Source organism: Gekko japonicus, unplaced genomic scaffold, assembly GCF_001447785.1.
Source record: "Gekko japonicus isolate JY-2015 unplaced genomic scaffold, Gekko_japonicus_V1.1 scaffold152, whole genome shotgun sequence".
Lineage (NCBI taxonomy): Eukaryota > Metazoa > Chordata > Lepidosauria > Squamata > Gekkonidae > Gekko > Gekko japonicus.
The window spans coordinates 64,306-79,858 of NW_015168050.1; the positions used below are offsets into that span (position 1 = coordinate 64,306).

The following is a 15,553-nucleotide window of genomic DNA, read 5'->3' on the forward strand; positions in this document are numbered from 1 at the left end:
GAGCCCCCCCCCCGGCCCCCGCCTCCCCGCTCCAAAACAGTCCAGTGGCACCTTTAAGACCAAGTTTTATTCAGGCACAAGCTCTCCCTCCTCTGCGAGGGCAGATCTGCGTGTCCCGTCCCTCCCAATAGCTAGCAATCCAAAAGAGTCCAGTGGAGCCTGAGTGGTGGGTGTTGCCTTCAGACACACTTCCGGTGATGTCGGGGGCGTGGCATATGCAAACGAGTTATGCTAATAAATTATGCTAATGAGCTCCTGCGCCTCTTTTTCTACGAAATGACCCCTGGCAACAGGTATATACGAAAGTTGGGATAAACTATACCCTGGTTCTTCTATCTACAACTCAAGCGTGTCACTAGCTCTATAACGAGGACAGCCAATTCACAGGAAACTACTGCATCTGAGGAACTACTAGAAAACAAAAACTCGGAGAACCAGATTTGATTCCACGCTCCTCCACTTGCAGCTGCTGGATGACCTTGGGCAAGCCATAGTTCTTTCAGAGCTGTCCTTGAAAGGGCAGTCATCCAAAGAGCTCTCTCCACCCCGCCTACCTCACAGGGTGTCTGTTGTGGGGAGGGGAAGGGAAAGGAGTTTGTAAGCCGCTCTGAGACTCCGAGTGAAGGGTGGGATATAAATCCAATCTCTTCTTCTTCTTCTCCCTCCCCTCCTGCAAGACTTAAAGGGCCCTTCAGCTGATTAGAGGGCCCTGTAAATCTTGCTGCAGCAGCAGCAGCAGCAGGAGGAGGAGGAGGAGAAGAAGAAGAAGAAGAAGAGATTGGATTTATACCCCGCCCTTCACTTGGAGTCTCAGAGCGGCTTACAAACTCCTTTCCCTTCCCCTCCCCACAACAGACGCCCTGTGAGGTGGGTGGGGCTGAGAGAACTCTGACATAAACTGCTCTTTTTCAAGGACAGCTGTGCCAGAGCTTGTGACTGACCCAAGGTCACATCAGCAGGTGCACGTGGAGGAGTGGGGAATCAAACCCGGTTCTCCCAGATTAGAGTCCGCACACTTAACCACTACACCAAACTGGCTCTCCAGTTTGAGGACAGCCACTGCCCATATGAGCACACACTCCTGTCTCTGATGGACTAAGGGTCTGATTCAGTACAATGTTTGTGCCTGAGTACCCCACGACCAAGCTGAGCTTGCCTGACTAGCGGTGCTCCTCAAGGAAGCTCTGAGAGTTCTTACCTCACCAGCTCTTCTGTGCTCTCGCAGGCTAATAAGATAGCTTCACTGGAAAGGTCTGCCATCGTGTGGTTCAAAGAATTCGGCAAGTGCATCGCGTGGTGTATGGCCGTGTCATGGAATTCCACCTCTATGGCGTTGTCTTGCTCATCGTTATAGCAGCGAATGATACCGATAGAGTTCCACACCTATGACGGAGGCGAGAATAATGACCACTTTCAGCAACAGAAAAGAGCAAGAGTCCAGTAGCACCTTAAAGACTAACAAAGTTTGTGGCAGGGGAGGAACTTTTCATGAGTCGCGGCTCACTTCTTCGGAGTCCAGGAGCACCTTAAAGACTCACAAAATCTGTGGCAGGGGATCAGCTTTTGTGAGTCGCTGCTCACTTCTTCATATAATAAATTTTGTTAGTCTTTAAGGTGCTTCTGGACTCTTGCTCTTTTCTACTGCTACAGACAGGCTAACATGGCCACCCGTCTTGATCTACCACTTTCAGCAAGGCTACATACCGCCTTCAAATATTTGTTGGCAGGGACGAGGTCTTTCAAACACCTCCCTCCCTCAGCCTCCCTGGGTACACCAGGAGCCAAACACTATAAATCAGAGGTGTCGAACTCATTTGTTATGACGGCTGGATCTGATATAAATAAGACCTTGTTGGGCCTGGCATTACATCATAAAATGTAGTGCCAGGTAACAGAGATATAAACTTTATAAAAGACACACACACAAAGGTTTTTTTTAATTAAACTAAAACATGCTTAAAACATTAGCACTCTTGCAATATTTTGTTTATTTAACAGTGTCTGATAACTGACACCTCTTGCTCTGAATGATTGCATCAAAATGTCTGTGCTGTTGCAGTCTTGAGTATGCTGTTCAGGTGTGTATCTGTAAGCTGCAAACCTACGATGACGCAGCAGCAGCAGAACTGGAAAAAGAAGCAGGAGACAGCCAGTTCCACTGCGGGCCTGAATGAAGCCCTTCAGGGGCCTGATCCAGCCCCCGGGCCGCATGTTTGACACCCCCGCTATAAATGGCAGCGCTTGTGATTTTTCATATTTACATATGAAAAAGTAACTGCCACTTGTAATACTAATGCAATAGTTCAAACTCTTTCAGGCATGATCAATATTGACATCAATATGATCAATACTGAGGGGTCTGGCAGCTTCTCAGAGTTATCGCCTACCTGCACTCACGAGAGATTCACAACACTACGACAAGAAAAATAAACTACTCTCTAACACTCAAAACTATCCACTCTCTTTTTCTCCCAGAATCCAAAAGGCTGTGATATCCGATGGCAGAGAAACAAGGAAACACAATTACACGTTTTTTTTAAAAAAAGAGTCAACCCAATGAAGCAAAGAAACCACAGAACTCACCATGAAACGATGCGTGAGATGTACCGGGGTGGAGCCCGACTGGAACGGTTTTTGCCGAGGGGTTGGCACCGGCCCGTCATAGAAAGGTCTCTGGGTAGAGGACTGTGGTGGGACCGGAGGAAGGCTCTCCTGATCCTCCTCTTCGCCCTGCTTATCTGGAGCGGAACTGGCCTTCAGCAAGCCGAGATCTGTGGGAGACGGATCGACTGACAGTCAGAGGATTATAAACAGCAGCCCTTCTCGCCGCTCCCCCAGGAAGCTAGTGTCCAAACTGACAGCACAAAATCAAGATGACGAGTTGGCAGCTGCTCCATGTGCAGCCCCCTCCCTCAATAACTCTCCCCCACCTCAATCTGAGATTAGGCTGGTGGTAAGCAATGCTCCCCTCTAGACTATGGAGTCTTGTGAGGAAAAATTCTACTTTGTGAGCCACTGGAATTAATGTTGCGAGTGGGCGATCTGGCTGCTGCATCAATTAGCCTGCTCCGGAGCCGTCCGTCCTGAGCGAAGGCAAAAATGTGTGAGCCGGAGGCTAAAGAACTGCGAGCTGGCCCACACTAACTCAGCTTAGAGGGAACACTGGTGGCAACCCAGGGACAGGGCCTTCTCAGTTGTAGCACCAAAACTCTGGGACTCTCTCCCCAGGTTGCCGTCTTCGGCCAGCCAATGAAGACTTTCTGGTTTCGTTCGGCATCCCCCTCCACAATTTCTGTTTCCTGACCCATGTTTTAACGGCCACTGCAATGTCGTTGTATGTACTTAAGCGCGTGGACCTGGGTGGCCCAGGTTAGCCTGATCCCATCAGATCTTGGAAGCTAAGCAGGGTCGGCTCTGGTTAGGGTTTGGATGGGAGACCACACCAAGGAATACTAGGTTCGCTACGTAGAGTCAGGCAATGGAAAACCATCTCTGAAGGTCTCTTTCCTGGATAGCCCAGACTTGCCTGGCCTTGGCAGGTCTCAGGAGCTAAGCAGGGTCAGCCCTGGCTAGCACTTGGATGGGAGGCGGTGGTGCAGTGGGTAAATCCCCTGTGTAACTATAACATCTGAACTGCCAAGCTTTGTCAGTTCCAGCCCCGTGCCGGTGTGAGCAGCCAAGCCTTGTCCCTAGCTCATCGTCTACCCAGCGATTCGAAAGCTTCGGCAAGTAGATAAATTGGGGACCACCCGTAAGGGGGTGGGCACACCACTCCCCTTGGGAGGTGTTAGCTACCAGTGTGACATCTGCGGCGCGGCAGAGATCAAAAAGTGGAAAAATCTGTTTCGGCATTCTCTGCAGTGGAGCGAATCGGCCAGGGGGTGGCAGTGTGTAAATACTGTATGTTGTCTGCCCTATCCCCCACGAATATAGAAGAAGAAGAGAAGAGATTGGATTTATACCCCGCCCTTCACTACCCAAAGGTGTCTCAGAGCGGCTTACAAACTCCTTTCCCTTCCCCTCCCCACAACAGACACCCTGTGAGGTAGGGGTGGGGGGGGCTAAGAGAGCTCTTAACAGAGACTGCTCTTTTTCAAGGACAGCTCTTATCAGAACTACGGCTTACCCAAGGTCATCCAGCCAGGTGCACGTGGAGGAGTGGGGAATCAAACCCCGTTCTCCCAGATTGGAGTCCGCGCACTTAACCACTACACCAAACTGGCTCTATACTGTTAGCCCATTGTCTCTGAGTAACTGTAAATCGCTCTGAGCCTGCATGAGTGGGAAAAAGCGATCAATAAATTGAAAATTGAAAGTATTAAGGAAGTCCAGGGTCACTATGCAGAGGCAGGCAACGGCAAAACACCTCCGTCAGTCTCTTCCCTTGAAAACCCTACAGGGTCGCCGTGAGTTGGCTGCAGCTTGACTTTTACAAAGTCAGGTATTTCAACTTTTTAAAAATGAGGTGTGTTCTGGGCCGATTTTGGTTCCTCTTTCAAAGTGTGATTTCATCACGTATGTTTTAATGCGTCAGCTGCCTGGGTGGCCCTCGTGAGAAAGACAGAAAGGTGAGACATAAATCTTGTACAATGCAATCCAAATCTCATTTTGGGAAACCCGAACCTATGGAGTTCTCGTCATCCTCGATGATCGCCCCTCGGTTCCTGGGCCTTCCCGATGCGACCGTCAGGTCGTCATCCTCATCTTCGTAATTTGTCACTGCCTTTGGGGACGACTGGGGCTCAATGAAGTCTCTGTTCAGAAAGTCCTCGTTGTCATCCTCGTCAAAAAGATCATCGTAGTCTTTGGAAGCGGGAGCCGATGCCTGAGGACGAGGTAAACAAATATTGGGAAGACACGGAGCTCTCAAAAAAACCCCAGTGCTGTGTGACTAGAGGAGCAATACTCCCCAAGCTTGAAAAGGATATTGGGGGGGGGGGGAAGCCCCCAAAGCTTCTCATTTATACTACCTTGGTGTTTGACTGCTTTCTATCTGCACCGCAGACGTTCTCCAGGAGACCCAGATTGCCTTCCGTGTCTGTGTAAGCTACTTGGCTGCCTTCTGGGTGCCAGGCCAGGCCACAGATGGTGTAACCTTTTTCATGCTTCACCCTTAAGCAACCAAACAAACAAAAAGCAAAGTTATGTTTTCCTTAAGGCGTATGAATGAGTATGTACACTTGGAATTCACTGCCAAAGGAAGTGGTGGCGGCTACAAGCATGGACGGCTTCAAGAGGGAATTAGATAAGCATATGGAACAGAGGTCCATCAGTGGCTATTAGCCACAAGGTACAGATAGGGACTCTGGGGCAAGGGATGCCACTGTGTGACACAGAGTGTTGGACTGGATGGGCCTTTGGCCTGATCCAACATTGGCGTCTCTTATGTTCTTATGTCATCTTGGTGCTTGGGGGGGGTCAACAGTGGGAGGGCTTCTAATGTCCTGGCCCCACTGGTGGACTGCCTGATGGCACCTGGTATTTCTGGCCCCTGTGTGATACAGAGTGTTGGACTGGATGGGCCTTTGGCCTGATCCAACATTGGCATCTCTTATGTTCTTATGTATGTATGCATGCACAGTTCTTAAAGTGTACCTTTTTTTTTTTAATCCCCGGAGGGATATTTTTTATTTTGGTAAACTACAAAAACTACAAAGAAATAATAGGGAAGGGACTACATCTAAGGAGAAAGGAAAGCAAACCACACTAATCTAAAACCCCAAGAGGAGGAGATCTTTTCACTGTTAGTTAAAATGTTAGTACTGTTGGAGTTAATGTCACAATATACTTCTAGAGTTCTCTCTCATAACAACTAACAAAATAACATATAAATAGCCAACTGTTAAAGTGTACTTTTTTAAAAAGCATGAATGCTGTCAAATACTTGTTGCAAGAAGATAAAATTAAGAACATAAGAGAATCCATGTTGGATCAGGCCAGTGGCCCATCCAGTCCAACATTCTCTGTCACAGAGTGGCTAAAACCAAGGTGCCGTCGGGAGGTCCACCGGTGGGGCCAGAACTCCAGAAGCCCTCCCACTGTTGCCCCCAGTTGGGAGCAGATAGAGCATAAGAGAAGCCATGTTGGATCAGGCCAGTGGCCCATCCAGTCCAACATTCTGCATCACACAATGGACCAAACCCAGGTGCCTTCAGGAGGTCCACCAGCGGGGCCAGAACTCCAGAAGTCCTCACACTGTGGCCCCCCAGGCCCCAAGAATACAGAGCACCACTGCCCCAGATGTGGGAGAGATAATTAGGGCCAGCCAAAAGGTTGGATGGCCATAGCAGTATTCAGGGCTTTTTTGTAGAAAAAGCCCAGCAGGGACTCATTAGCACAACAGGCCACACCCAATAGCAGAAACTCATTAGCATATTAGGCCACACCCCTGACAGCACAGCTCATTAGCCTATTAGGCCGCACCCACATGTTACCAGAAGTGTGCTCATCCAGCCACACCCACCTTCTGCTTCTTATTCTGTTTACCTTGTTTGTTGTCAAAACCCAGGGCTTTTTTTGGAGCAGGAACTCCTTTGCATGTTAGGCCACACACCCCTAATGTAGCCAGTCCTAATGAGTTCCTGCTGTTGGGTGTGGCCTATTATGCTAATGAGTTCCTGCTGGGCGTGGCCAACTCAGGAGCCAGCCGGAACTCCGTTCCTGTGCGTTCCAGCCCAAAAATAGCCCTGGCAGTATTACTTTCTTTGAAGGGCTTGTCTTAACTTAAATTTAACTATTAGGGTGAAAACTAAACAATCGCAGGGTCATTGCATTAAGGCTAGATATCAGCCCTAATACGGCTGTGTCATCACTTATTTTATTAAAGCAATTATTGTTCATTTAGGTAAGAGCAGATCCGCCCTGACCTGGACTGCAGACTAGCCCAATCTTGTTAGGTCTTGGAAGCTAACCAGGATCGACCCTGACCAGTATTTGGATGGGAGACCACGTAGGAAGTCCAGGGTCGTAATGCAGAGGCAGGCAGTGGCAAACCACCTCTGAATGTCTCTTGCCTTCAAAAGCCTACCGGGTCGCCATGAGCCAGCTGTGACTTGAAGGCAAAAAAAAAAGAACAGACTGTTGCCAGATACACAGAGCCATCCGAACACATCTAATTCTACCTGAGTGTTGTGTCCCTCTTTTAATCCAAATGTGCCTAAAAACATTACTTCTCAGTTAAGAAGAGAACGTAAGAAGAGCCCTGCTGGGTCAGAACCAATGCTCCAAGTTGTGGAGTCTTGTGAGCAAAAATTCTAACTTTGTGAGCTACTGGCATTAAAGCTGTGAGTGAGCGATTTGGCTGCTGCATGAATTAGTTTGCTCTGGAGCCTTTCTTCCTGAGCTAAGACAAAAATGTGTGAGCCAGAGGCCAAAAAAACTGTGAGCTAGCTCACACTGACTCATCTTAGAGGGAACACTGGTCAAAGCAGTGGTCTATCTAGTCCTATCTCACACAGTGGCCAACCAGTTCTTCCAGACGGCCAACAACAGGCCAAATCTGGCGATCCGGCACAGCACCTCAGGATCTGTCCCGGAGCTGGTCCACCACCGCAGCACCGAAAACTGGAAGTCCAAACTAGACCTACCCCTGATGTTGCCTCTTGGCACTGGGATTCAGGGGTTTAGTGCCTCTGAACGTGAAGGTTCCCCTCAGTCACCAGGTCTAGTAGCCACTGATAGATCTCTCCTCCACGAATCTACCTAATCCCCTTTTAAAGCTGTCTATGCCTGTGGCCATCACTACATCCCCTGGCAGCAAATTCCACATTTGAATTACTCTCTGTGTAAAGAAGTTATTATTAAGGGAATTAGGATTGCTGCAATCAACCCAGTTGACTATTCTATCTGGGGGAACTTATAAACAAAATCACTGGGGGCAAGTACATAAAAAAAGCACTGAAGCAGCCAAATGTTCATTTCGAAGACCAGTGGCTTCTGTGCGTTTTCTGCTCTGCGGTCACTATCTTCATGCAAGACACCATAAAAACAACTGGCACCTCTCCAGACACTCCTGCGTGTCCACGTTCCAAACAACTATACAGCCGCCGACACTTCCTGCTGCCACGAACTGTCCACAGGGAGACCAGGCGACAACATTGAGAGGCTGTGAGAGAGAAACGAGGAGACACCATTAGCTATGGGACACTTTCTGAACAATGGGCAACCAACTTTTTCGATCCTGTGGGCACCTTTGGAATTCTGACTCTGGATGGTGAGTCTGACCACAAAATGGCGGCCACAGGAGGTGGAGCCAACCACAAAATCTCAGGGCATTGGATCACGCATAAGACTAAGAGTAGCTCTTCAGCATTTCAGGCAGAATGCCTTTTCAAATGAGCATGCCCATTTAGAAATATTTCCTTGCATGCACACAGATTGTCTTCAGTCATATCAGATCCCTGTGCTGTGGCAGCAGCTGCTGCTGAAGCAACTTTTTAAAAATCTGCACAGCCAATCAAGTCTCCAGTGTCCAGTCAGAAGCCTTGCTGGGCAGAAGCCCCACCTGTCCTTACCCCTTTCTGAAAACATTTGGCGAGCGCTGGGAAAGGTGCCCGTGGGAACCATGTTGGGGAACCCTGCTTTGAACCATCTCACTTCCAATTTCCCCAACATGCCAACGGCATTTTTTTTTTGTACAAATGGAGAGCTCTTGCACTGAGATTTTCTGGGAAATCCCAAAGATGGGACAGGCTATATTCCATAATATAGTTAATACTAAGCTTTCATTTTCATTCTTGTGAGCATTAAGGAGACTACATGCAATCCAGAAGTATTCGAAAAAACATAAAATTGGAGAAAGAAATTGCAACAAGCATTGCCCACTTCTAGAGGGAACAAAAGTCCGGTGGCACCTGAAAGACCAATAACACTTCATGATGCTGCCGGAGTTTTGTTTTACTTTTACTATGACCAACACAACTGTCCCTTTGCAAGTACTTCAGATTTTCCACCACTGCACTTCTCAAATATTTAAAATACTATTTTATTCATTATTTAAATATTGGTGAGGGAAAGTGCCATCAAGACACAGCTGACGTAAGGGAAACCCAAAGGGCAGGGGCGTCAAACATGCGGCCCGGAGGCTGAATCAGCCCCCCCCCCCCCCCGGAGGGTTTCTGTCAGGCCCGCAGTGGAACTGGCCATCTCCTGCTTCCAGTTCTGCTGCTTCTGCTGCATTGTAGCTTGCTTCGCCAGACCCTCTTAATCACTCAGCCATTTCACGTTTTAACCTGGGTCCTGCGCTCAGAACTCTGAGCATGAGATTTCTGCGGTGAATGTTAATAAATCAAAAGTAGGTTTGCAGCTTACAGAGCTAATGTTTTAAGCATGTTTTTATTTTAAGTGTGTGTGGAGGTCTCCCATCCAAATAGTAACCAGAGCAAACCCTGCTTAGCTTCCCAAATCTGACGAGATCGGGTTCGCCCAGGGTATTAACTAGTATTCCATTAAAAGCCTTTTTGATTGTAATGTTATGTGCTCCTTAACTGTCCCAAGCAAAAAGTGGTCTCCAGACACAGCTACAAAATTTGGCTTCATCTGGCTGACCGAGTGACCACCAGAGCGCATCTTTGAAATAAATATTTACATGTAGGGCTGTGGCTCAGTGGCAGGGCTCCTGCTTGGCATGCAGAAGGCCCCAGGTTCAATCCCCGGCATCTCCAGTTTAAAAGATCAGGTCAGAGATGATGTGAAAGACCTCAGCCTGAGACCCTGGAGAGCCATGAAGTGAGGCTGTGGCTCAGTGGCAGGGCATCTGCTTGGCATGCAGAAGGTCCCAGGTTCAATTCCCGGCATCTCCAGTTTAAAAGATCAGGTCAGAGGTGATGTGAAAGACCTCAGCCTGAGACCCTGGAGAGCCGCTGAGGGTCTGAGCAGACAATACTGACTTTGATAGATCAAAGGTCTGATTCGGTAGAAGACAGCAGCTGCATGTGTGTTCATATCTTCACAGAACATACTGGGAGCTACATCAGGCAGTGAAACTGCTGCTTCAACAGCAGATCCATGAAGAGCACCTGTATGCCAAGGAAGCGTCATCTCTAACCAACTGCGGTGGCCACTATCTTAACATCCGAACTGAGTTAGTTCAAGCCCCGCGCTGGTGTGAGCAGCAAGCCTGTTGCCCCCAGCTCATCGTCCACCCAGCGATTCGAAAGCTTCGGCGAGTAGATAAAATGGGAACCACTCCTTAGAGAGGGTGGGCACACCAATCTCCCTTGTGGGAGGGTGTTAGCTGACGGTCGGGACGTCCTGGTCGAGGTCGGGAAAAGGCGGAAGAACTTCTCGGCTACAAAAATCCCTGCAGTGGATGTTTCCGGCCAGGTGGTGGCAGTGTGGCGATGTGACATACGGGTCCTGAAGCCTGGTTGACAAGCAGCCGTTCGGAAAATGACTGAGCCAAGCCAGAAGACGTTTACACCGTGCAGTGACAGCATGTGCAATTAAATGAATATATGTTGTCTTCCCTATCCCCTACGAACATTGTTAGTCCCTTGTCTATATATGGAGTCACCGCTCTCTCTGCTCCCAATGCGCTATTATCAATCTCTCTCTCTCTTTCTCACCCCCCCCCCAAAGTACTACAAAGGGCAGTCCATCCTAGCATATCACTCATAAAAACTGAACTGTAACAACAGTCTGAAGAATGCCTACCTGCGAGATGAAGTTATCCGACAGATCGAACTGTTGTTCCCACGTATCCCTCCTGTACAGCTTAACAACTTTCTCTACTGGGATGGCCAGAAACTGTTCAGAGGAGAAATCACATTTTTTTAAAAATCCTTTTTTAAAAAAAGTTGGTTCTGATGACAAACAAGCACGGACACGTAATTTGATTAAGGTAAGAAGCCCCAACAGGTCAAGGAGTAGACATGAAATATCTATTTTATTTAGGTACTTACAAGAAGCGGGACCCGCGATACTCACGGGGGCGGGGGGGGGGGAATTCCTAAAGGCTCCCGGTCTGCAGAAGTAGCTCCATGTCACGGCTCCTGCTGACTACGAGCAAGCAGCTCCCGCTAAGTGCGAACAAGCGGCCCCAGCAGAGGATCTAAGTGCTGCTGGGGATGCGCTCTCAATGCCTGAAATTCCTGCACCTGACAGGGCTGAGATTCCAGAGGCTACCCCAGCAACAGCTGAGGCAGAAGCACGCCCGGACAGTTCTCCTCCTGATTCACCACCACCAGTATCCCGCTTGAGAGAACGGCGCCGACGGGATATGGCAACCCAGCGGCGAGAGGCACGCATCTGTGGCAGGTGCTTATTCAGCCCCGAGTATTAGCAGGAGCCGGGACTTGCTTGGGGCGTGCTAATTGCCAGCAGGCTTATGGGCTATTTAACTCATGCCCTCACACCGACATATCGTGTCAGCAACTAGTCTCTTCTGACGAAGTTCTGCACCTCCTTGCTCGTGATCCTAGCTCCTGGTTCCTGTCTGGATTTCCTCGGCTCCTTGACCTCGGCTCGAACGACTACACTTCAGTTCTGCACCCCAAATTTTCGACTCTCTGGCTCTTGACTCTTTAGGACTCTGGTTTCCTGACGACTCTAACGGTTTGTGCTTTGAACCTGATTTCCCGGTTGGTTTGCTTGCCTGGCTATTGACTTTGGACTGTACCTTGACCACCCCGCTCTTGCTTTGTGTGTTGGACTTGGTTTCCCGGCTGGCTTGCTTGACTGGCTCCTGACCTCGGACTGTATCCTGACTGCCCCGCCCGTGCCTAAGCCCCGCATCGTGACACTCCACAGGTAAGCCTTCTCCCCCCCACCCGCTGATCCCCCCTCCCCCCGTGGGCACTGGCAGCGAGGTCTGAGTGCCTCCCAGCCACTGGGCCCCATAATCTCCCCCCCCCGCCGACCCCCCCCCCCCCCCCTGGGGGCAAGGCCTGAGGGGGGGATTTAAATATCCCCCGTACCGTTTTTAAAACTTCTTAGATTTTTCTGCACACCTGGGGACTGCCCCAAGTGTGCAGAAAAATCTCCCTGCCCCCCAATGTGCGGATTTAGATATCCACACCGAGGGGACAACTTAGCTATTAGATATATAGATACCCCGCTTTTCCTCCCAACAGGGCCGCATTGTGATTTTCGTGGGACCTGGGCACTCTTGCCTTCGTGGGCCCCTCCCACCACAATAATATCATTAAAAAATATTTATAGGTAAATTTTAAATGTCAACTTTTTTTCTGTTTTAGGCAAAATATAATAGATTTTCATGGGCCCTAAACATTTCATTTTTTTCTGACGTGAGAAATTGAAACATTTTCTTTGACCCTAATAGTTCATTTGTTTTCTTCTAGAAGAAGAGATTGGATTTATACCCCCGCCCTTCACTCGGAGTCTCAGAGCAGCTTACCATCTCCTTTCCCTTCCCCTCCACACAACAGACACCCTGTGAGGTAGGTGGGGCTGAGAGAGCTCTTTTGAGAACGGCCCTTGAGAGAACAGTTTCGAGATAACTTGTGACTGACCCAAGGTCACACCAGCAGCTGCATGTGGCGGAGTGGGGAATCAAACCCGGTTCTCCTAGATTAGATTCTGCGCCCCTAACCACTACACCAAATTGTTGTGAGAATAACATGGAGGAGAGGAGAAGAGTGTAAGCTGCTTTTGGCCACCACTGGAGAGACAGATAGTGAGAGACAGCAGGAACTTTGTATGCTGCCCTGAACTCATTGGAAGAAATCTACAATAAAAAACGTGAACGACAGCAAGATAAAAAACAGAGAACTTGTCACATGCCTTTCCTTTTTTTGGCTGCCAGGCGAGTCTACATATTGATTTGGCATCGACCACGTCGTTACACTTCTGCAGCAGGGGCCAGCTTTTCTCACAGATCTGGAAGCAAAAACATGTTAACTGCCGTGATCTAGTATGATAGTGTCCCCGTGAAGGAGGAAAAAGGTTCTACAAGATGCAGGAGGCAGCAGGCACAATATAAAGAAGAAGAGAAGAAGAGATTGGATTTATACTTCACTACCCAAGGGAGTCTCAGAGCAATTTACAAACTCCTTTCCGTTCCCCTCCCCACAACAGACACCCTGGGAGGCAGGTGGGGCTGAGAGAGCTTTGACAGAAACTGCTCTTTTTCAAGAACAGCTCTGACAGAACTATGGCTTACCCAAGGTCACCCAGCAGCTGCAAGTGGAAGAGTGGGGAATCAAACCCGGTTCTCCCAGATTAGAGTCCGCTCACTTAACCACTACACCAAACTGGCCTCCGCCTGAGATCCTGAAGAGCAGCTGCCAGTCTGAGTAGACAATACTGACTTTGTTTGGTCTGATTCAGTATAAGGCAGCTTCATGTGTGGAATGTATTGACTCAACGAAGGAAGCCACGGTTCACACTCTGCAAGACCCGAGCAAGGCTGTTAATGACAGTATGTTTTGGAGGCCGCTGATTCGTAGTCATCAAGTCAGAAGCGACTCAGCAGCACTCAACAGGCACCATTTTGGGGGGAGGAATAACGAGGCCGCAGTTTACCATTGCTTATAAAATGCATTTTGATGGTCCTTAAATAAGCATTCCCAGATCCACGCAAACACAAAAAAATCCTCGACTGGAGGAAACACTGAGTTAAGAGTTAGCCATGCCAGCTATTCCACCCACACCTGCACAGCAGGTCTCCTTCACCTGAAGATGCAGCGCAGTTACAAACCTTTTCTATTTACTGGCAAGACAACAAACCTTTATTGGCGTAACAACAGCGGCCTTGGCTCAGAGATACAGGAAAAGGAAAGGAAAACCAGTTAATTAGCTACTCATTCTGGCAGAAAAGACTTCTCCCTCCTATATGCACAATACAGCAAGTTTGCCACTGCTTCAATGAGATCTGCCCTGTTTGAGGCTAGAAGGTTCACAATCTTACTTTCCTCAGATTTGCCCTCCAGGGTGATCGAGGTGATAGGCACGTAAATCCTGGTAAAGTCTACAAGACAGAAGTACATGGTCCGTTCCTTCAATCTCCTTTAGCCCACATGGGTATAACCTATCCGAGAACGGTGTTTTTTAAATCTCCCATACAGCACAGCTGAGGGGAGCACGTTAAAACGGGCCAGTGTGAAGACCCTTCTAATAAGGGGATCAATCAAAGAAGAGAAATACTCTGCAAGCGGCACGTTAAAAGAGATCCCCCAGTAAATTGGGGAACAGTACCCAGTGGCAAGACTGTTAAGTTCTTGCATTTCTATATCGATTAGTCTCTGTTTAATCATGCCACAAGCCTGCTTCTCCGAAAGAAGGGTCAAATCATCCATGTTGAGCCCCCTGCGAATAATTTTCCCTTCAACACATGCCAACCAATCTGATAGGGAGGATTACTGGCCAGACATTAGACAGGCACGTCAAGGGGGAAACATCAGGTATTTCATAAGGAAGCACGAAAGAACGTACTCTCCTCATCTGAATGGTTTCTCTAAAAATTATGGACGTGCCAGCTGTTGAAAACAACAAGGGACAGCTGTTTTTATTTCAGATGGCAATTCTTAGAAATGGGACTGTTTAATCCGAGCCATCTGGTTGATGCGCGCACATGCGTACATGAACCGTTCAAGATGCCCATTACTGGATTCCTGTCATCGTTTTGCCACAAAAGAAACCCTCTCCTGCCAGCAGCAAAGTTCCTGTTGCGCTATAAAAGAGCAGGGGGGTGACATTTCTAAGAGCGCAAAAGACATTTAGCAAATTGGTACGAGTTCACTGCTGAGTTAACAGGAAATTTTAAAAGGCTACCGAGGCATCTGTCAATGCGAAATTTCTAGGTTTGATTCCAAGAAGACGGCACTTTACCTGCTCCGCAATTTTCCACACTCTGACGGATCCATCACAGCTTGCTGATGCCTGCGGAAGGGGGAAACATTTTTGAAGAGTAAGTGATTACAATGGCATTGCTTCTTTAAAACGGCACAGCGGTTGGCATCTTTTGACATTTGCTAAATACTCTAAACGTTGGCAGATGTTTGCCTCGAAACACGCCTCGCTGGTCAAGAGAAAATCTAATAAACACACCAGGATTTTGCTTGTAAAATCATCAGGGGGTGAATCCTGAAACAGACCTGCGGAAGTTTTTTATACTTTGAATCTTCTTAAAGAGCTCACAAACGTATGTGTATCTTTAAATTACTGTTTGGGTGAATAAATGTGCCTTTCCAGAAGTTATCCTTTCTGAAAGGAGATTACGAAAAAAAGAAGACTTGGAATTCTCCTCCTCCATTAACAAAACGATGGAACTGTAGAAGAAAATCACAGCCTATGCGTAACGGCTGATGGAGATGGCCATACCCTCCCACGACACGTTGCCTTTGTGCACGACCGAAATCAGCTAAATTTGTAACAAGTATTTCAGAGCAGTCATTTTGCAGGAGAGTGAAAGTTCTGTAGATATAAATACTACACTTGATCTTAGTCAAAAGGTCCAAGATAGACACGAATGAATGAATGAACAGGGCACCCACTTTTCTCTGCTCAATGCAGGCTCAGTCTACAAAACCCAAAAGTACTTGAAACCAGGTTACTTAACAGCAAATTGATCTGCCATCAGCAGACGAATCACTTT

At 48.2% G+C, this 15,553-nt stretch overlaps 1 protein-coding gene across 1 annotated transcript in view; it reads right to left on the minus strand.

Moving 5' to 3' along the window:
- Positions 1-15,553, minus strand: part of WDHD1 (WD repeat and HMG-box DNA binding protein 1) — a 71,898-nt gene that overhangs the window by 31,331 nt on the left and 25,014 nt on the right. The window contains exons 5-12 of the mRNA XM_015414340.1: positions 14,788-14,838; positions 12,742-12,837; positions 10,654-10,746; positions 7,998-8,104; positions 4,971-5,112; positions 4,624-4,825; positions 2,584-2,771; positions 1,199-1,383 (exon numbers count right to left, since the gene is read on the minus strand). Coding sequence (XP_015269826.1) covers positions 1,199-1,383; positions 2,584-2,771; positions 4,624-4,825; positions 4,971-5,112; positions 7,998-8,104; positions 10,654-10,746; positions 12,742-12,837; positions 14,788-14,838 — 1,064 coding nt within the window. The remainder of the gene's footprint in view (positions 1-1,198; positions 1,384-2,583; positions 2,772-4,623; positions 4,826-4,970; positions 5,113-7,997; positions 8,105-10,653; positions 10,747-12,741; positions 12,838-14,787; positions 14,839-15,553) is intronic.